The sequence below is a fragment of the Perca fluviatilis genome, chromosome 4 (genome assembly GCF_010015445.1).
Source record: "Perca fluviatilis chromosome 4, GENO_Pfluv_1.0, whole genome shotgun sequence".
Classification (NCBI taxonomy): Eukaryota; Metazoa; Chordata; class Actinopteri; order Perciformes; family Percidae; genus Perca; species Perca fluviatilis.
The window spans coordinates 2,208,587-2,230,896 of NC_053115.1; the positions used below are offsets into that span (position 1 = coordinate 2,208,587).

At 42.6% G+C, this 22,310-nt stretch overlaps 1 protein-coding gene across 3 annotated transcripts in view; it reads right to left on the reverse strand.

Annotated features, from left to right (window-relative positions):
• The window catches only part of raly (RALY heterogeneous nuclear ribonucleoprotein), a 221,264-nt gene that overhangs the window by 109,826 nt on the left and 89,128 nt on the right, over positions 1–22,310 (reverse strand). Inside the window, exon 2 of one of the 3 annotated variants that reach the window (XM_039796479.1) lies at positions 20,784–20,841. The exons of the other annotated variants lie outside the window; for them this stretch is intronic. Within the exon in view, the coding sequence (XP_039652413.1) occupies positions 20,784–20,800 (17 nt within the window). The 5' untranslated portion in view covers positions 20,801–20,841. The remainder of the gene's footprint in view (positions 1–20,783; positions 20,842–22,310) is intronic. 3 annotated transcript variants of the gene reach the window in all.

A 22,310-nucleotide genomic window follows, 5' to 3' on the forward strand; every position in this document is an offset into this window, starting at 1 on the left:
TCTAGGTTCCCCGAGAGAAGATATGTTTATAATTCAGCACTGCTGACCCCATCTGTCTGGTGTGTGTTTGTCTTACAGAGCTTTCAGACCTGCATCTCAAAAAAAGTTAAAAGGTTAAAAAGTGAGGTTACAGTAAAGAAACTTTGAGTGCGTGCGTGCGTGCGTGTGTGATTTGATGATGTCTGGTCCGTTCTAGCTGACCTTCCCAGTGACAGAGCCATCTGAAACCTCAACGGTCAAACTCTAATAAATCAAACTGAGCTTGGCCCCAAGGGACCCGAGTGTGGGGTTGTTTCAGAGGTCCACATGTAGTGGCCAACAGAATAGTGTTGATGCAGCAAATCCAATGTGTGTGTGTGTGTGTGTGTGTGTGTGTGTGTGTGTGTGTGTGTGTGTGTCGGTGTGTGTCGGTGTCTGTGTGTGAGTCCAGTATACTTGTGGGGTCCCAACAGCTTTGTGGGGCCAAAATGCTGGACCCCACAAGTTTAAAGGGCATTTTGAGGGTTAAGACTTGGTTGGGGGATTAGGGATAGAATTAGGTTATGGTTAGGGTGAGGGTAAGGGTTAAGGTTAGGCATTTAGTTGTGATGGTTAAGGTTTGTGTGTGTGTGTGTGTGTGTGTGTGTGTGTGTGTGTGTGTGTGTGTGTGTGTGTGTGTGTGTGTGTGTGAGAGAAATAGTGATTAATGGTTTGTGTGAATGTTTCCAATTTCTGTGTGTGTGCGCAGTAAGCAGTCATTTGCTAAGAGAAGGAAAAGACTTACATGGTTTGTTAAATACACACACACAAAATTGGGAAATGACGATAAGTCTGAACATAAAATATAGACAAATACTAATTTGAAGAGACAGACACACACAGACACACAGACACACAACTGAATTTGTTAATAAGATGGTTTCTGCTACATTTACAGCTGAAGCTTTGACTGATCACAAAAAATATTTAACTGTTTAAAACAATTCAAGGTCTTCCTTGAAATCTTCTTTCTGTACAGGCCTGTACTTTAGCTGATACCATGGTCTGGGTGAACACTCGATTCTGATTGGCTGCAGGGTGTCCACAAAAAAGTGTTATAATAGGACACCTACTAAAGCAGTTCAGGTGAAACGGACTGTTTACTGTTCTGAATGAATGCGCTACATTAAAACAAAAAGGAAATGTGGACCTGTTATATCCAACACTGTGAAGTGCTACAGTGCCTTGTCCTCTGACCAGTCCTTCCAGAAAAATTTTGAGTTTTTTTGTGATTGTTGCGGGCAAAAATTCTTGATTATGCGGCACGTTTTCTTAAAAGATGCGATGGAATATGCTCTATGATATTTATACAATTTAATGCAATGAAACTCCGGGAACTTGCAAAAACTGCAGTTTGATGAAAAAGAGAAACCCCCTGCTTTTCAATGATGTTCACGTCACGTAATGACGTCACGTAATGACGTCACTTCATAACGTTCCCATGGCAACAGGGGAAAATGGCTGCTCTTGTGTGAAGTAAACGCAACATTTTTCAACTTTCTGCTAAGATATATTATGGGACTTTTTTACAACAAAACTGCGGAGATTATGAAATCATGCAAGCTCCGCATATTTTGTGCGGAAATCGGTAATTAATGCAGCGAAAGTGCGGCCTATTTGAAAAAATGCGGCGCCCGCATAAATATGCGGACTTTGGCTGATTATGCGTTGAATTATGCGATCGCATAATCACATTTTTCTGAAGGGACTGTCTGAACACCACAGGATGGAGCTAACACACACACACTGTAAGAAGTTACACTCTGAACACCACAGGATGGAGCAAGTGACCTTCAGCGGAGGACCTCCGCTGAAGTCCATTAATACCTGACAATGGACACCTCGAAGGGCATTATCCCTTACATGACAGGCAACACAAAGAGGCATCTAAGCCACAGTATGAATAGGATCTCTGGAATAACCAACATTTACACGTTAGTGTTACTTGTCATCGTTGTAAAGAATAGTACATGAAAATGCACCGATTTCCATAAAAAAAAACAGCCTTGGGTGTAAAAACAGAGGAACAGTTCCTCTCTGCACTAAATGAGTCAGAGAGCCTACTTGGTGGTTTTAATGCATATTTTAGCTTTTCAACTCAGATAAGCTTCATATCATAGTCATATTTTTATCCTCAATTACCATCAAGACTTCCATTTTGCCTGAGAAACACTCTCCTCCTTCCATATTGACAGAACCTTGGTGACCCTGTTTTATCATGCGGTTATTGAATCCATTTTGTCTTTTTGCCTGGTGTTATGGCTTGGGAACTTGTCTCTTAAAAATAGGAACCATCTGAATCTATTTGTGAAGTTGTCCAGTAAGCTGATGGGAAAGCCACAGCTCAACCCAGAATCCCTGTATTCTAAACCAGTGATTTTCAACCACTGTGCCGCGGCACAATAGTGTGCCGTGAGAGATCATCCTGTGTGCCATGAGAAATTATCTGATTTTACTTAATTGCTCCAAAATGTTTTATTGAGTTACTGCAAATTATTTGCCGTTGTTGCACATCTGTGCCTGCAATATGATGACTGTCAGAGAAATGAAATACTATTCTGTGTCAGTAGGTGGCAGTATAGCGCAATAATGACCTTGTTGATTTAAGACAATAGAATTACTGCCAACTTTCGCGCACATCCCGCAGTGACAGGCTGTAAGCAGTAGGGCCGAGATCATCGATACGATACAGGCTACAATGTGTCATTTTGTAACATTTTTGGTTGGTGGTGTGCCACGGGATTTTTTTTATGTAAAAAATGTGCCGTGGCTCAAAAAAAGTTTGAGAAACACTGTTCTAAACAGTTACAAAGGACAGCTGGAACTACTTTGAAAGACCATTTCCAACCTTTACTTAGTGAGCACCAGCCTGTAAAACTAAGCCATACAGAAACAGGTTGTCCCAGTGGCTATACATATATTAAATAAGTAGTAGCAATACAGGTCTGCTGCCTTATTTATTTTGATTAATTATTAATTAATTAATTAATTAATTAATTAATTAATTTTACTACACTTTAGATGATGTGGAATGCTGTGATTGGCTTATTGACATCCAATCAAATAAGTTTGTGCATTTGGGTGAAGTCAGATGACTAATTTATGTATGTAATAAAAAAAAAAATAATGCAGCAGACCTGTATACTACTTATCGCAGCCATACGGAATCTGCCAATTTTTTTTTTACATTTTCAGCGGTGATCCAAAATGAAAATCTGCGGAATTTAGCAAGCAAATTATTTATATAGCACCTTTCTCAGACACCAGTCACAAAGAGCTTCACTTTCCAATATATACAGTATATATATATATATATATATATATATATATATATATATATATATACACACACACTCACCTAAAGGATTATTAGGAACACCTGTTAAATTTCACGTTAATGCAATTATCTAATCAACCAATCACATGGCAGCTGCTTCAATACATTTAGGGGGTGTGGTCCAGGTCTAGACAATCTCCTGAACTCCAAACTGAATGTCAGAATGGGAAAGAAAGGTGATCTAAGCTACTTTGAGTGTGGCATGGTTGTTGGTGCCAGATGGGCTGGTCTGCTCAGTTACTGGGATTCTCACCCACAACCATTTCTAGGGTTGACAAAGAATGGTCTGAAGAAGGAAAAACATCCAGTTGGCTGCAGTCCTGGGAGGTGAAAATGCCTTGTTGATGCTAGAGGTCAGAGGAGAATGGGCCGACTGATTCCAGCTGATAGAAGACCAACTTTGACTCAAATAACGAGACTGCTGAGTCTCGATTTCTGTTGAGACATTCAGATGGTAGAGTCAGAATTTGGTGTAAACAGAATGAGAACATGGATCAGTCATGCCTTGTTCCCACTGGGCAGGCTGGTGGGGGTGTGGGGGTGTAATGGTCTGTGTGTGGGGGGGGGGGGATCCCTCTCACCTTCAGAACTGTCTTAATTCTTTGTGTCATTGATTCAACAAGGTGCTGGAAGCATTCTTTAGAAATGTTGGCCCATATTGATATGATAGGGTCAAACACGGTATTAGTATGGTGTTCCTAATAATCCTTTAGGGGAGTGTTTATATATATATATATATATATATATATATATATATATATATATATATATATATATATATATATAATCAAAATTTTCTGTTTTCTGCTAGTGGTGGAGATGTGTTAACACACAACAAGTTTTATTTTCATTTTTCATTTCCGCAGATTCCATGTGGCCCAGGTAATCATATCCATATATAGCCTTTAATTTAAATGCAAATGTAATTAATCCTTATATAATAGTTTTTTTTGTAATTTTTGTATTAATTTATTCAGTGAATGTAATTAAACAGTAAAATTGCACAATGTAATTATTCCGGCGGCACACTCCGGTCTCTCTATCCAACAGGGTTTTGGATTCTTTCTTAGATTTTCTGCACCTTTTGTCTCACTTTGTGTACCCTTTAAACTGGATGTCCTGAAAATTGTAACCTGACCTGATGCTCTGAGTCTGGCCAAAACCAATCAGGCCTCCATGTCTGTGCTGCTGAGGTGCCCTTGGGCAAATCAGCAAAACCCTGCCAGTTGAAGCAGACCTTGTGCTCTTTCCAGCACAGATCAATGAAATCGACCAAAATCACACTACAGATAGTGGTGGTCTCCACGTATTCTGTGTGTGTGTGTGTGTGTGCGTCTGTGTGTGTCTGTATGTATGTGTGTGTGTGTGTGTTTGTGTGTGCATGCATGTGTGTGTGTCTGTGTGAGTGTGTGTGTGTGTGTGTCTGTGTCTGTGTGCGTATGTGTGTGTTAGCATTCAGATAAACTCTCTGAGTTTAACGATTCATGTTTGTGTATGTGAGTGTGTGTGTTCATGCGTGCATGCATGTGTGTGTGTGTGTGCGTGCGTGTGTCTGTTCACGGGTGTGTGTGTGTGTGTGTGTGTGCGTGTGTGTGTGTGTGTGTGTGTGTGCATGTGTGCGTGTGCATGTGTGTGTGTGCGTGTATGTTCAGATAAACTGAGTTTAATGATTCACATCTATTAACATTTCTACCTTCTGAGTCCTGCTTTGAGAAGAGAACTAGCAGATTCACACTCTATTGAGCATTATTTCCTGGTTGTGTTTAATTAAACCAAAATGACATCATACAGGCTGTGTAAGTAGGATTAGCAATTAAAGATGACACCAAAGGGGGGGACTGAGATTATACAGATAATACAAATGCTCTCTTCAGGCACCGTTGGAAATATCACAGCTATAACTGCAACACACATGAACAGAGTTAACATGACACAACATAAGCAGAACATGAATTCATTTCTAATGTCTGATTAAATATTGAAAGTAATGTGTTGAAATTTGGTCATTATTCTTGAGGCAGAAAGGAATTATTGTTTTTGCAAATGAACACAATTTATCTCAAACATTTGAAATTCTAGGAGACTGAATAAAAAAAAAAAGTGTCAATCAACAATTAAGCATTGTGTTCCGTGTCAAATTAAACAAAGCAAGCTCCAATTCTGCCATTCACTTCAAAAGTTCCTACACAGCAATTCAGAAGTCAAACACTGCTGATTAATTTGACAAAAGGATGCATGTTTTCCTACTTCATTCTGTCGCTGCAGCACAAAGAGAACATGCATATAGCTTATGTTCGTGAAATGGTCACGTTATTTAATCTATTGATTCATGTACATGGACACGTTTATGTCGTATTTTTCGTGGTGGTCAGCATGTTATTTAAAGGTCCCATGGCATGAAAATGTCACTTTATGAGGTTTTTTAACATTAATATGAGTTCCCCCCCCCAGCCTGCCTATGGTCCCCCAGTGGCTAGAAATGGTGATAGGTGTAAACAGAGCCCTGGGTATCCTGCTCTGCCTTTGAGAAAATGAAAGCTCAGATGGGCCGATCTGGAATCTGCTCCTTATGAGGTTCTAGAAGGCACTAGTATTAGGCAATGGTTATGGTTATGGTTATGGTTAGGGTTAGGTTTAGGTGCCTTGAAGTCAACGGTTGCAGCGCTGCCTGGAAGGAGACGTTGGGGGCTTTAAACACTATCGAGCTCCTTTAGTAGGCGCATGTCTAATTTATGTAACTCTGTATTCTTTGCTTCTTCATATACTGCCTGCTATAAGCCAGGTTTAATATTTTAATGGTATGCATATTAAAGTGGGCTCCCTGGATTCTACATCACAAGATCAATTATACTGATTTCTACAGGTTTTGCATTGAAGTGCAGATTCCAATTGGAGTTATTCAAAGCCGTTAGTTTGGATTCATGTCAGTTACCAAGTGCTGTGCTACAATATTACACTCCAGAATAATCTTCACTTTCGGGCTCCAGGGAAATGCAGCTTTGACTCCCTTTGTCAAAAAACGTTTGCCTTGTTGCGGTTGCTAAACAGCGATAACTGAATTATAATATCACTCTCATATATAATCCTCCACATGCAGCAAGTTGATGACTATGGTCTTGATAATGCCAAAAGGCAAATGTTGGAACCCACTTACTGTGGAGGAGGATGGCCGAAGGAAAGCAAGTTCACCATGAAAGCAATCTATATCACAACATTACAATAAACAAAAACAATATTCAAAAAAATATTCAGAATTTGTATTCAAACTCTGGAGATGGAGCACAAGTAATGCTGCACATTACTGAACCAGAGGTGTCAACATGGAATAACTGATCATGAGCATTATACCTCATATATCATTACTAATGTCAAACACACAGTGAAAGAATATAAAGATAAAGAAGAGGCATCTCCCAATGACATTACAGGGGGGATAGTCACTATGGTTAGGACCGTGGGCATCAGTTTGGTTTGAAATGTGCTGGGGACAGAGATGCATTCGGAAGTGCATTTCCAGAAGTGCTCGGTACAATGACGCATTCATTTTTTGTTTCTCTTTCGCGCAGGTCATGTTTTGAAAGACGCTGTCCTGTAGCTTACTAATGTAAACAAATAAAAATGTATACAAAAATGTGATGATGTCCGACACGTTTTATGAAGAAGAGAGCCTTAAGTTTTCAAAAAGCATTAGACATCTGCCCCACTATGTTCTGCATCATGTATCCATGTCCCATGTTGACAATGTGACGTGCCATCAGACTCAGAGAGAGGAGCTACGAAAGGAGAACGTATCCCAATGTTACAGTTGTTGCAGGGTTGTGAACAGAGAAGCGTGTGGCCAGCGCAGAGGCAGAACGGCCTGTGGGGATAGTAGAGATTTTTGTGGATTTGTTGGCATCTATCGCTCAAGAATTATATACAGTATCTCACAAAAGTGAGTACACCCCTCACATTTTAGTAAATATTTCATTATATCTTGGGACAACACTGAAGAAATTACACGTTACTCCAATGTAAAGTATTAAGTGTCCAGCTTGTATAACAGTGTAAATGTGCTGTCCCCTCAAAATAACTCAACATACAGCCATTAATGTCTAAACCGCTGGCAACTAAAGTCACTACACCCCTATGTTAGATTCCCATAGAGGCAGGCAGATGGTTATTATTAAAGGCCAGTTATTTCATGGATCCAGGATACTATGCATCCTGATAAAGTTCCCTTGGCCTTTGGAAATAAAATAGCCCGACATCATTACATACCCTTCACCATACCCCCACATCATTACATACCCTTCACCATACCCCCATCACCACATACCCTTCACCATACCCCCACACACATACCCTTCACCATACCCCCACACATCACATACCTCCCCCCCCCTCACCATCCCCCACCACACATACTTCACCAACCCCCCACACACATACTTCACACCCCCACACACAATCACCATACCCCCACTACAACCTCACCATACCCCCCAACATACACCATACCCCCACACAACATACCCTTCACCATACCCCCACATCACATACCCTTCACCATACCCCCACACACACATACCTTCACCATACCCCCACACACACATACCCTTCACCATACCCCACATCACATACCCTCCACCCCACCAACTCACATACCCCCATACACATACCTCACCACCCCCACACACCACCCCCACACCCACACCTACCCCCCCACCCCCTACACCTACCCCCCACACCCCACTCCCCACATACATACTCACCATACCCCCCATCACAACTCCTCCCCCCCCACCCCTCACCCCCCAACAACTACCCCCTCATCACATACCTCCCTACCCCCTCATCACTTTACCTACCCATCACACATATCACCATACCCCCCATACACATACTTCACTCCCCCCATAACATCCTCACCATACCCACCCACCATACCCCCACACCCTACCTACCCCACACAACCCTCACCTACCCCCCCCTCCCCCCCACAACACCATACCCCACTACACCTCCCCCACACCTCACCTACCCCCCAACACAACCTCACACCCCCATAACATACTCACCTACCCCCCCTCACCCACCTACCCCCCATCATCACACCCCCCCCCACTACCCCCTATCACTCCCACCTCCCCCACTACTTCACCCCCCACAATATCCTCACATACCCCCATCACACATACCCTCACCCCCCCCATCATCACTACCTCCCACCCCCCCCACCCCTCTCACACCCCCACCATACCCCCCATATCACAACTCACCATACCCCCCCTACCCCCCCCATCACTACCCTTCACCATACCCCCATCCTTCACCTACCCCCTACCACCATACCCCCACATCTCACATACCCACTACCTCATCACCTCTACCCCCATCACACATACCCCTCACATACCCCCCATCATCACATACTTCACCATACCCCCATCCACTCCACTACCCCATACACCTCCCCCATCCAAACCATACCCCATCACACATACCTTCCACATACCCCCTCACATATCACCTCCCCCATCATCACATCTTCACACCCCCACATCACATACCCTTCACCTACCCCCATCACACATACTTCACCATACCCCCCATCTCACATACCTTCACCTACCCCCTCATCACATACCCTTCTCCCCCATCACATACCTTCACCATACCCCCATCATCACATACTCACCATACCCCATCATCACATACCCTTCCACCATACCCCATCACACATACCTCACCATACCCCCTCATCACATCCTTCACCATACCCCCTCATCACATTACCTATCCCACACCTTCACCCTCCACATCTTTTCCCCTCCACACCTTCACCTACTCCCAACCCCCCCCCTCACCCCCCACTCCACCCCTCCACCCCACTACCCCCCTCTCACCCTCACCCCCCCATCTCACTCCCTTTCACCACCCCCCTCATCCTACCCTTCACCATCCCCCACATCCACATACCCTTCACCATACCCCCCATATCACATACCCTTCACCATACCCCCACATCATCACATACCCTTCACCATACCCCCCATCATCACAACCCTTCACATACCCCCATCATCCTCACCCCCCCCCCACCCCCACCACCTTCACCATACCCCCCCTCATCACATACCCTTCACCATACCCCCACATCATCACATACCCTCACCATACCCCCCATCATCACATACCCTTCACCATACCCCCATCATCACATACCCTTCACCATACCCCACATCATCCACATACCATACCATACCCCCATCATCACATACCCTTCACCATACCCCACATCATCACATACCCTTCACCATACCCCCACATCATCACATACCCTTCACCATACCCCCATCATCACTCACCTTCACCATACCCCCATCATCACATACCCTTCACCACCCCCATCACACTACCCTCCCCATCATCATACCCTTCACCATACCCCCACATCATCATACCCTTCACCATACCCCCATCATCACATACCCTTCACCATACCCCCACATCATCACATACCCTTATCATACCACCCACATCATCACACACCCTTCACCAACCCCCACATCATCAACTTCATCATACCCCCCATCATCACATACCCTTCATCATACCACCACATCATCACATACCCTTCACCATACCCCCACATCATCACATACCCTTCATCATACCACCACATCATCACATACCCTTCACCATACCTAGAGATTGGCATCAAACCAGCTATTATGCTAACATAAAACCATGCCAATCTCTAGGTATGGTATGGTATTTACACTGTTATACAAGCTGTACACTTAATACTTTACATTGTAGCAAAGTGTCATTTCTTCAATGTTGTCCCATTAAAAGATATAATGAAATATTTACTAAAATGTGAGGGGTGTACTCACTTTTGGGAGATAATGTATGCTATGAACTGTTTTTTTTTAGCTCGAGGTTTTCCAAAAAAAGTGGTGGGTACAAAATGACTCAAGACAAAATCTGGTACGCGTATCCACTGTCCCCACCGAAATCAACGCCTATGGTTAGGACCAAGCATAAGATTGACAGCTTTCACACCAGTCTAAATGAACTGAACCAAATTGGCAAACACACCAGAGTTCGTTTAAAACTAAACAACCCACTTAGTTGTAAAAGTACCCTAAATGAATAACAGCAGAACATGTTTTGATTCCAAATTATTCTCCAACCAAATACTCATCGTGTTCCTTAGTGAAGTGCTGAGAAAGATAGGGGTTGTATCGGGGGTTTTAGAAAGCAGTGAGGGTGAGCTGATGGCTCTGGCTCAGCAGGGAGAGGATAATGTGAAGTACATCATAAAAAGTGGACTTTTCAGACTGGAAGATGATTAGAGTGACTACATCCTCAGCGAGAGAAGGTCATTCCACCTCAGAGGAGCTGGCCGGGAGAAACACTTCATAATAATAAACAGAAGAGACGAGCAGCAGCAGCTTTTGGATTAGTCAATTCCATGAACTGTGTGTACAAGACAAGGTGGTAATACTGTGATAGACAGAACCATTGGGGGCTTACAGTCAGTATTCCCATAGCCAATAACACTGATAGTATACCACAAGGCTCTTATATAAATCGCATACAGCGCTGACCTTTAAAACGATAGGATTGTTCTGCTCCACATCCCCAGAGGATTGCAGTAAAGAGAGAAGACATTTTTCTTTCTCTATAAGGGAGACCTGGCCTAACACAAAAAAACAAGCCTCATACAAGTGGCAGACAGAAAGAAATTAATTTGGAATATAAAATGAATATAGGCCTGGAAAGTGACACTAGAGGGGAATACTTACTGTAAGTCAGGGGAGTCAAACTCACTTTCCCAGAGGGCCACACTGGAAAAAGAGAATCCCACCGAGGGCCAGACATGGAGAGATTATTGATGTGCTTTTGTTACTGCATCTCACTTTTTTTTAACATTTTGGGAGCTTTTCTCCTCATTTTTGTTTCGACTTCTTTGTGGCTTTTTCAGACATTTGTCACCTTTTTTGTAAATTTGTTGCTTTTTCCGACATTTTTATACACTTTTGTCACATTTTTGTTGACATGAAGCCCTATGAAAGTCATCAAAAGATTACCCATCGTAGAATTTAGCAAATCAAGCAAAACCAAGATTACTTTTTGTTTCTCAGCCTGAATATTAAAACTCTCTCTCTGCTTCTGGGAGAATTTCTGAGTCTGAGAGTCGGCAAATCTGCCAAATTCTGCTTTAAATGTCAGATAATTGCCTTTTTAAAAGAACACTTTCCTGTGTTTTTGGTTTGGCGCAAAACTAGACGGGCCAAAATTGATTGTGAACCCAAATTGATACACGGGCCGGTCTAAATCTGCAAGGGGCCGGATGTGGACCCGCGGGCCTTGAGTTTGGCACGTGTTATAAGTGATCTAGAGTGAAACTTTTATCAGTAAAGTGCAGATCTCAGACAGGTGTGTCTCCTTCTCCCCTCCCAAACAAAGAAGAGTTGAATCTCACTCAATCGGCCCTCCCAGCTCCGTGTGAATTGAACGGCGCACGCCAAAACAGCCGCACCTATTTTCTATGTACAACCTCCACACCGGTTTTGACTTCATTTTTCCTCACTCTCATCCCTGCTTCTACATCCCGACTCCCGCAGTAGCTCCAAAACTGTGCCAAACTTTAGTCTACTGCAAACAAATGCTCCCTGTCATGCAGCCACGGATCACCTCAAAGACACAAACCAGCATCCTACATGCAAGCAACCAGCCTAATAACAATATAAAGCAACCCCGCAAACCAAGCAAAATCAAATTATGTACAAATAGATCACATAGCTTGTTTATTTAATGGCCATTTGCTTGAACTTTTCTACAATTCACAGAGGTTTTGTACCACTGAAGATAGTCAAGACGAGTCAACCTAAAAGCAATTGACATTTTCAACATCCACATAGCCGCAACAGGCATAAAGTAATCAGTATCCGTAAAATGTGTGTGAGGGTCAGAAATGGCCATCCACAAAATGTAGGATTGCATGGACAGACACATGGACATGTTACTAAAGATGTTACTGAGTCTGCAAGCTTCAGATCCTCAGGCAGAGGTCTTCTGATTGTATATCATATACTGGAAAAAGATGACCAGGGTTTTGCAACTTGGTACAGCAGGACAATAGCCTGACAAGCCAGACCCACATCCAGATGTTGGGTCTGGGAACTCACCATTGACAGGGCTCAATATTATATTATATATATATATTATATATATATATATATATATATATATATATATATATATATATATATATATATATATATATATTATATATTATATAGAAAAGATACACGATGTGATTGGCCTGACCAAAATTTGATTTTTCGAGCTCGCAAGCCAACGGAGAGTGCCTAGACTGACCCTGGCTGCAAAATAAATTTGCTGCCACTAGGGTGCATCTAGATTTCTAGGCTAACAGGACAAGGTCAGCCAGTTGCATATTGAGCTGGAGCAGCTTTCACTTGGATTCACCTCATCAGTGTTGTATGTGAAAGGAAAACGTGTCACATGTTGCCCATTCAGAGCAACAGTACAGAGGAGGACTGATATGAGCCACCAAGAACATGGCATTCACCCTGTTCAGTGTGTGTGTGGGAAAGACAAAGAGAGAGAAAGAGAGAAAGAGAGACAGAGACAGACAGACAGAGAAGGAAACAGGGAGTCAATGTGTTTGGCAGAGATAACGAGACAGACCTGGACAAACGCACTACAACAAGGAAAACAATTTTCTTAAAGAAAATGAGAGAGAGAGAGAGAAAGAGAGAGGGATAGACTAATTCAGAGTCACAGGGTAATTTGTTTTCAGTGGTTGTCATGGTGTTTGTTGTAATAATATGTCTTGAATATTTGACCTTTAAGTAGACTGGAAATTACGAATATTTCTCCACCTGTCTCTCTCAAACACACATATATTTGTACTTGTATACTTGCCACACACACTATGGACAGTATGTATCTAAAGGATGGGGGGTCCACATACTTTTGCACACAACCACAGATGATTTTTATGGTTTTATATAATCCTCATCACGGTTCATCTTAATGCTGCAGTGAATAGTGAACAAAAGTAGGAAAACTTTGTGTTTTGGCCTTATCTTGTTTCAACATGACAATGCTCCCGTACACAAAGCCAGGTCCATAAAGCTATGGTTTTTGTTTGGTGTGGAAGAACCTGACTGGACTACACACAGCCCCTGACCTCAACCCTGTCCAAAACATTTGGGATGAACTGGAACACAGACTGTGAGCCAGACCTGATCACCCAACATCAGTGTCTGATCTCACTAATGCTCTCGTGGCTGAATGGGAGCCATTCCCTGCTGTCAGGTTCCAAAATCTGGTGGAAAACTTCTACCACCACTCCAGTGGAGGCACTAATGAGCTAGATTACTACACACACAGTAGCAGAAGAATACCAGCTACACACAACGGCACAAATTAGGTAAAAAAACAGGAGTGAGTCGGTTCATTGACGTATGGCACTAGATTCTCCCGGTTCAGTGACACGACTCGGATTAATTAACCGGCTCTTCGGTCAGTTCGTCAATACTAGTCTGCATGGTTTCGACCATGAAGTGTACATTTCCTAACCTCTATCCCAAACCTAAACCTAATTATAACCTTGATCCTAAACCAGCCTCTTAAGACACCTGAATGTGATGTGACAGTTTCATGGTAACATTTGATGAATCTAGAGTTAGTTTTCAGTGTTTTTCTCAAAAATTAACATACATTTGCAGTGAAATCAGGTCACGCTGGTGACATTATTTCACAGTGCAAAGTGTGAAAGTGTGCATGTGAAATAATGCATATATATTCATATCAAACATTCAACTTTCACTCACACACACACACACACACACACACAGACGCACGCACACACACACACACATATATACACACACACACACGCACACACACACATGCACACACAGCTCTACTACGCTGCTACTTGAAATTCTTTTAAACTCTCATTTCCACTCCCTCTGACACACACACACACACACACACACACACACACACACACAAATACATAATTATTGCTTGAGGGAACAGCTGTGGCAAAAGGATAAACTCAGATCCATGAAACGCACAGAGACACACACACACACACGGGTTCTTGGCTCAATGCATAACTGAAGAGTCGAGCTGGAAGCCCGCGAGCAAGACTGCAGGCTGGGCTGACACACACACACACACACACACACACACACACTGCAGCCCTCACAGCACACACAAATCCACATGGAAATTCACACACAAACACATTCGAAAATCACACTCATCAACACTATGACTCAAGGAACTCCAGGAAGACTGGAAATGATAAGACAAACACACACGAGCCAGCTAGACAAGACTGCAGGCTGGGCTGGCATACACACACACACACACACACACACACACACTGTTGAATAAATGTTTGGCTTGGTTTGGATAATGATAATGAGTAGACCCTCTTACCTGTCATTACCACACCGATGATGAGAATATGTGGTTAATTTCTCATGTCGTGTGATACGTTCTTCCACATAAACAAAAAAATATTTAGTTATTATATTTTTTTGATCTGTAATAAATTAAAATAGATTATAATCGATACTTCGCTGGTGTGGCTATTCTATTTTTTCTTTTTCTTTTTTCTGAACATATTGTGTAAGTTGACATGACATTTTCAAAATCAGTGTAGAAAAGAAGAAACATTCCGCTTTCAGGCTAGTGCACTATATCTGTGTGCCTGTCTCTCTGGCCCTTTTTAAATATCTTTCAGTGTGTTGGTCTCGCTCTATAGCCCTGTTTTTATCTGCTCCCTCCTAGCTGTCACCTCTCTCTCCCCTCTCTCTAACAGATCAGTGCAGAGGCAACTGAGTGATGCCACTTCAAGTCCCTGCAGCCTATTGAAGTATCTGAACTATCTATATAACTTGTACTTAAGATTTGGCATAAAGATCCAAATTAACTTTACCACACTTTCACTGGAAACCTTCACAGGGAACATCTGGAAAGCATTATCCATGGGGCCTCATCCCCAAAACAAAAATTGGACATGCGCCAATACTATTGGTCAAACTATTGTTCCCACCCCCATCTATGATACAAAATTATAGATATATACGGTCTTCAAACAAAGAAAAACAGAGTGACCATTTTGAGAATTGGGAAACTGCTGTCCTCTCCGAGCTCCTGCAGAAGCTTGTAAATTGATGCTGAATTCTTTGATGTAAATAAACTTTTATAATCAAGAACAGTGTCAGCGGATTCCTCTTCATACAACATCACAGCATCGCTACTAAAGACACCGCACTATGAGTCGTTTTCATGTATTATCACTGAGATTTGGTGAACTGAGCAGAGAAATGTGGCTTTAGAGTTAAGAGCAAGAGAAAGGGAGAAAGGGAGCGATCATCTATCTGTTACTATATTAACAGTTTGAAGTTAGCATATGTATTGACTTCTGTCTGTACCTCTGTTTATACCTAGGACTACAGTTGAAAATTAGCCGGCTGGCTAACACTGGCACATTTATGGAAATGTTAATTATGTCCTTTATAAATATAATGATTGAAAAAACAATGAAATCACTCTAAAGACAGAGGGTGTATACTGTGTGATAAAACTACTTATAAAATACAAAGTGCATTTAAGGTTTACTGACCTCATCTTTTTCTAACTACAGTCAGAGTCTTAAAACTTTAACAAGTCCTCATAACTACATACAAGCCTTTGATCTCAACGATTCGCACGAGCATTTTCTGACACCTCTACAGGTAAGGTCTCGTTAAGTTTAGGAAACTAAGGCCTCCTGCACACTGCCTGCGTGGTGTGAGCGTGGCGGCTGCGTGGCGTGAGAGTTTATATTTGGGCTCCCATGTTAACAGGTTAGAGCGTGCACACTGTCTGTGTGACACGCACGTCTCAGGCGAAAACGCGTGCATGCTAGAAATAGGACCGACGCCTATTTTTCACACGACACACAAGCGTGTTGGAAAGCGTTTGCAGGCAAAATACAATAGGAAAAGATGTTTAAATGTCACTTTGACACAAATACATTTAATAAATGACATTTTCGGTGCGGTTCGTTTGGGCAGGTGGGAATGTAGGAATCGCACTCGGTACGCACCAAAAGTGGATGAAACAAGCGTACCGAGACCTCCTTGATGAGGTGTTCTCGGTACCCTTTCAATCAAACTCTGAAGCAGGTCGTTTGTGGTGAAAACGTGATCCGACCTCGTACAGCACCAACTATACACTCCTCCAATCTGAGCTGGTGTCTCCTGTAGTCAGGTGTGCTTTGCAATCTGCGATGCGGCAGAACATACAAACTGTACCAGCTTGCAGTGTTTCTATCACAGAAATAGACTGCGGTCAAGCTCGCCAGCCATCCTTGTATCTCCGTGGTCAAACCAGCCGCCACTAAAGTTGGAGACAGACGCCGGCAGAGCAGAGCAAAGTCTGGGTGACCAGAGCAGACGTAGTAACGTCACTCGCGAAACAATGTCTGATTATTTAAATGAAATGAGCTGGTTTGAACACGGAGATGCAAGAAATATGCACTAGTCCAGAACACAGGACCTTCTTCCTGTATTTACTTTCTTGCTCCCGCCCACCAGACACATCCGACCAATAAGCCGAGTGAAAGTTCCTGCGTGATTTGTAAAGACGCATTTTGGAACGCTTGGGTTTTTCCAGGTGTGAAATCCAACCAAACCAAACTGAGGGGAAATCACTCCAAGTTTACAAACTCACCAACTGATTAGGACCAAATCAATCAAACTATTGGTGTGAAAACGCCCTAAAACTACTTTGTTAATGGTATGGAGAGAATGTGGTCATCGTTATAAGAAACGTTTATGGTTGGTATGGGATGAGATACAAATTACATTCTCCAGCGTCAACATGAAAAACTTACTGTAGTAGCGCTGTCACGATACCAACATTATGAGAATGTGACGGCAGAGGTTCCCAACCTTTTTGGTCCGAGGTACCCCCACAGCCCTGTCAGGTGAACTCACGAGTCCCCTGAACACACTGTAAAAACATCTCCTCACTATCTGCTAGCTGTCTGTCCCCTGAACACACTGTAAAAACATCTCCTCACTATCTGCTAGCTGTCTGTCCCCTGAACACACTGTAAAAACATCTCCTCACTATCTGCTAGCAATCTGTCCCCTGAACACACTGTAAAAAAAATCTCCTCACTATCTGCTAGCTGCCTGTCCCCTGAACACACTGTAAAAAACATCTCCTCACTGTCTGCTAGCTGCTGGAGATTGAAAAGAGCAAGACCACTAGCTGTAATACCTACTTTGAACTGCATGGCGCGAGATAGTTGATTGCGATATATGATCTCAACACTAGATGGGAGAAATTCTTACACACTGGACCTTTAAGTCCAGGTAGTTCTTTGCTTGATGTTCCAGTGTCTCCCCACATGAAACTTCCTTGAGATATACACAAAAATGATCTACCAAAGGCAAATACACAAATCACTTTCTAATGCAATCTTTGCATTTCATGTTTTAGTCATTTATCTGACACTCTTTGCCAAAATGATTTCCAACAAGATCAATGGTAAGATGATGTGCATATAGAGCTGAAAATTAAGATGTGGTGGCTTTGAGGTCAGACAAGCAAACTAATGAGCAAAAGGTGGCCTGTTTGATATGAGACTACCAGGACAAATCAAAATGGTGATGGGAAAAGCCTGATTTAATTACCACGGCTGACCTTTACCCCTACTGCTCAGCCATGGATCAGACAGTCTGTGTCTGTAAATATGTAACTGTGTGAGTGTGGAGATACAGATTATCGCCTTAAAAGTCATGTTTTTCCTTTCATGTAAGTTAAAATTAACCAACATGATCAAACTACTTAACTGCAGCTTGAATGTTCTTGAATGTTACTTTACCAAGAAAAGTGTAGGTTTGGTATGTTCCAAACACTACACAGCATTTCTCCACAGTCCGCTTGGAAATTTGGTAATATGAATAATTTTAAAGAACAAGGGTGTAGAACAAGAAGCCACGACTGAGTCCACCAGAACAGACTGATGTCATAAATTGGTAATTGGTACGCCATTATTGGCGTGTTATCAAGACGCATACTCACTTTTAAACGAGTTTATCAACGCCGTTTGGCCTCCATTGACTTACATTACCTTGCGATTGCGTGTCAATTTACGACGTAGCGAGTAGTATGACAGGCCGAAAATCTGCGTTGGGAGGTTGGTCGGGGGGAGGAGGATGGGTCAAACAACAGGAGACAGGGGATCGTGTCCCGCGATCCTCCCCATCTCAGAACGTTTCCAGTCAAACTGGAAAGTTTCACTAAAACATTTTTAGTGGCATTCATAACATAGAAAAAAAACTGAAAATAACTTGCAAGCCCAACGTGACTTTTTTTCTCCAAGAAGGGTATTGGAAGAGGGTCACTTTCATGGTATCTCCAATTTATAAGTTATTCTCCATTTTCTTTGCAAATGTCAAAACAGGCATCCCTTATCGTTTCCTGGCAATCATGATAAGTAACCACCTTTTATTCATTGACTGCGGTGGACAGCAGATTAGAACAATAGTAAACAAGTCTGAAAGCAGACTAGTGGGCTTAGAGTGAGAAGGGACAATCCAACTGTGTTTTGGACAAAAAAGCAACCCAGTGTGAAAGCAGGGTAAGTGCTCAGTAACATTAGCATCTATAAAAGCTCATTTCTGCACTGAAATCAAATAATTTAAAACAATCAGTGCAATCCGTGGATTCGAACACACAGGCAAAATAAATGTGTGCTGTGCTTTCACATAGAGTTCAAGTTTGATCAGTTTTGACATTTAAACTTGCGTCAATGACAACTTGCGAACTGTCTTGACCATGCTGACCCTCGAAGGAACAGAGAGCTGGGGAGTCCAAAATGGTGGAAGTCAGTGTTGTAGTATTACATTACATTACATGTCATTTAGCTGAGGCTTTTATCCAAAGCGACTTCCAATTAAGTGCTTTCAATCCTGAAGGTGCAAACTCCAGACAACAAGTAATAAGTGCAAGTACATGGTACTCGAGATCGGTCTTGGTCTCGAGACTTTTTGAAGGTCTCGTCTTGGAATCGACCGCATTTTTACTCAGCCTTTTGATTATGTTGTCAAAGCATCTCTCATGATAAACTTATGGCAATAAAAGAGGTAAATGAAGAAGCATTTTCTACATTTCATCGTGGCATGCATGCAGTGTGGGACTCAAACTGGTCTCTTGGTCTTGATTCGGTGTCACCCTGCCTTGGTCTTGGTCTTGACTTGGTCTCAACACCTCAGAGTCTTGGTCTTGTCTCGGTCTTGATACACTTTGGTCTTGGTTTAGAAGAGCTTGACTACAACACTGGTGGAAGTTGTCGTAGAAGCTGTGTCGCACCATCAAATCTTACGTAACAATATTCTGCTAAATGAGATATATATCCATATCATATCCATTTTGGTACAAATGTAACAAACCACAACCAAGTAGCTACTGCGCTGCACAACTGGAAGTCACAAAGTCACCACGCGTCAACAATGTTTTGCGAGGACATGGAAACATGAATGTGCCACTTTGTGATGTGCATGGGCGCTAAGTGGAGATGGACGATGATTGGGGGAGGGATGAAACAGCCAGGGATTCTGATTGGTTAACATGGGCTTGAGCTTCTCGTTACGGCATATATACACAGGGAAGTGTAAACGAACACTAAACTGAAAACTGACAGCTGTGCATGATGTTAGTTTTGAAAACGGAGAGGTTGAAATGTCCGTTTGTGAAAATTGCCAGCCACGTAGCAATACGACTTCGATAGATTAACTTACAGATCTAATTTCCAGTGCAGTATTCTGACATCAGGGGTTTTATTGCCAATACCTGCACACCTGACGACACAGCAATGGCTTCATCCCAGTTGACTTCTTCATTCCCACTCAGGGCAACATTAGCCTTCTCCATTGCCTCCACAGGTTGCCTATAAATCATTGCCGTGCAGGCCAACAGGCAGTAATAGAGACAGAGAGTCTCTCTTAGACTGCATTAATGAACTGTTGTTCCTGGAACCAGGACAGCCAATGGACAGATCAATAGCGCATTGTTTTCTGCTCCGCAGTCACTGCAGACCCGACATCAGTTCACTATCGTCTCTGGTAGGCAATTAATAAAATGGCTATTTACAGAATCAATGATTAATTAAATAATGATTTCATAGATCCTCAAGAACAACACGAGGGTTAAAAAACATTATAAGCCATCTGGTTTTAAGACTGAATGTGCTGTCAAGGCTGCTTTTCACACAGCAGTCATGTGACATACTTGATGTTCTCTGTAGTGGATTATACAACATAAGCAATCTTCAAGTGTGCTTGATTTTTTTTTTACTATGCATTATTTCCCTCTTACTCTGCCTTACCTTTTCATGCCATCCATCTTTTCCTGTTGGCTTTCCTACCAGATATGATCTGCACCATCTGAAAAAGGATGAAGATGGACGGTTTTGCAAAATTTTGCCAGGTTAGGACATTTGTTCCCATGATGAAAGTAAACACAGTTGACATAAAGATTCTGAATTTGTGATGTAATGTATAATCTGATGAAACTGAAATAACAAGAACCATAGACAGTAAAAGAATGGACAAAGCGACGGCATATATATTTCGACGGAGACCAGTGAAGGATACTAGAAGTCTCTTTCCCGGTGCTGGCTGAGCGTTACTGAGCAGCCTCCAACTGAGCTTGAAGACGTAGATGTGACGTGAGCAACCTGTCTGAAAGTGTGAAGTCTTCTGGTAGCTGTGCCGAGAGAAATCTCAATCATTCCCAATCTTACAGAGACGGAGAGCGTAGGTATATGTAAGGAGATAACATAGGCACAGGCTAATTACTGATCACTAACATGCTAGTTAACATTAGTAATTAAACCTAAACAGATAATGGAAGTCCAAACTGCCTGTGAGCTTCTCCTGTACTATACGGTAATTCCTCTACTGTGTGACAGTAAGTTTCGTGGTTATGACCCAATCGTTAGCCTATTGTTATAAAAGCGTCTGCTACGGAGCCATAACGTGAGCTAAAAGGTAATGGAGCCTTTTATACATTGTCGTGTTTCTTTAGAAATAAACAACGGACAAATAGAGTCTTTAAACGCTTCAGATGTAAAGTTATTCTCTGTCAAAGTGGCGCCTAAATGAATGGGAGTCAGTGGGATGCTAACGGGAGGTGATGGCTTGTTAGCCTACAATCTGCCCATAGGAGGAATGCTCGCTTACCCCCGTTGATAAGAACACTAAAGAGATGTGAATATCTGATGACATAATAGACATGAGAGTGAAGTCAGTGGAGCAGCAGAGTGTGTTGGCTTTTATGAACATTCAGATCACACCCTAATGGTCAACTCGACTCTACTCTACTCGACTCAGCTCAGCTCAGCCGCGGTGCCCCGTCCTCCTTGTCCCGTTGCAGATTTAGTACCGCCTGATGCGTGAGGCAAGCGTGGCTGGTCGTTATAGCAACGCCACAGGAAACTGCCGTGACCTAACGCGACACACACACACACACACAGAACGTGGAAGGTGTGTGTAGTGTTTGTGATTCTCAGCATGTGGCTGTTTGCCAGAAGACCCATTTAGTTTCTAAAGAAGCTGGAGGTAGCAAAACAATGATGACGCAGTGATTAGTGACGATTCTCTCTGACCAATCAGGAGTCTGCAGGTCTGTATGACCCACCCAGACCTCTCAGGTTGTCCAGACATGCTGGGGACTCCACATATCTGGAACAATCTCCCAGAAAACTGCAGGTCCGCTGCAACTCTCGACCTCGATGGAGGAGGTACTAAATAAAGTAGCTGTTAGCAAGTACCAGGGACTTTCTATCAGAACGGAAAACCTAAAAAGGCGAGCTGAGTCGAGCAGGTACCATGGGATGGAAAAATGCCGTTAA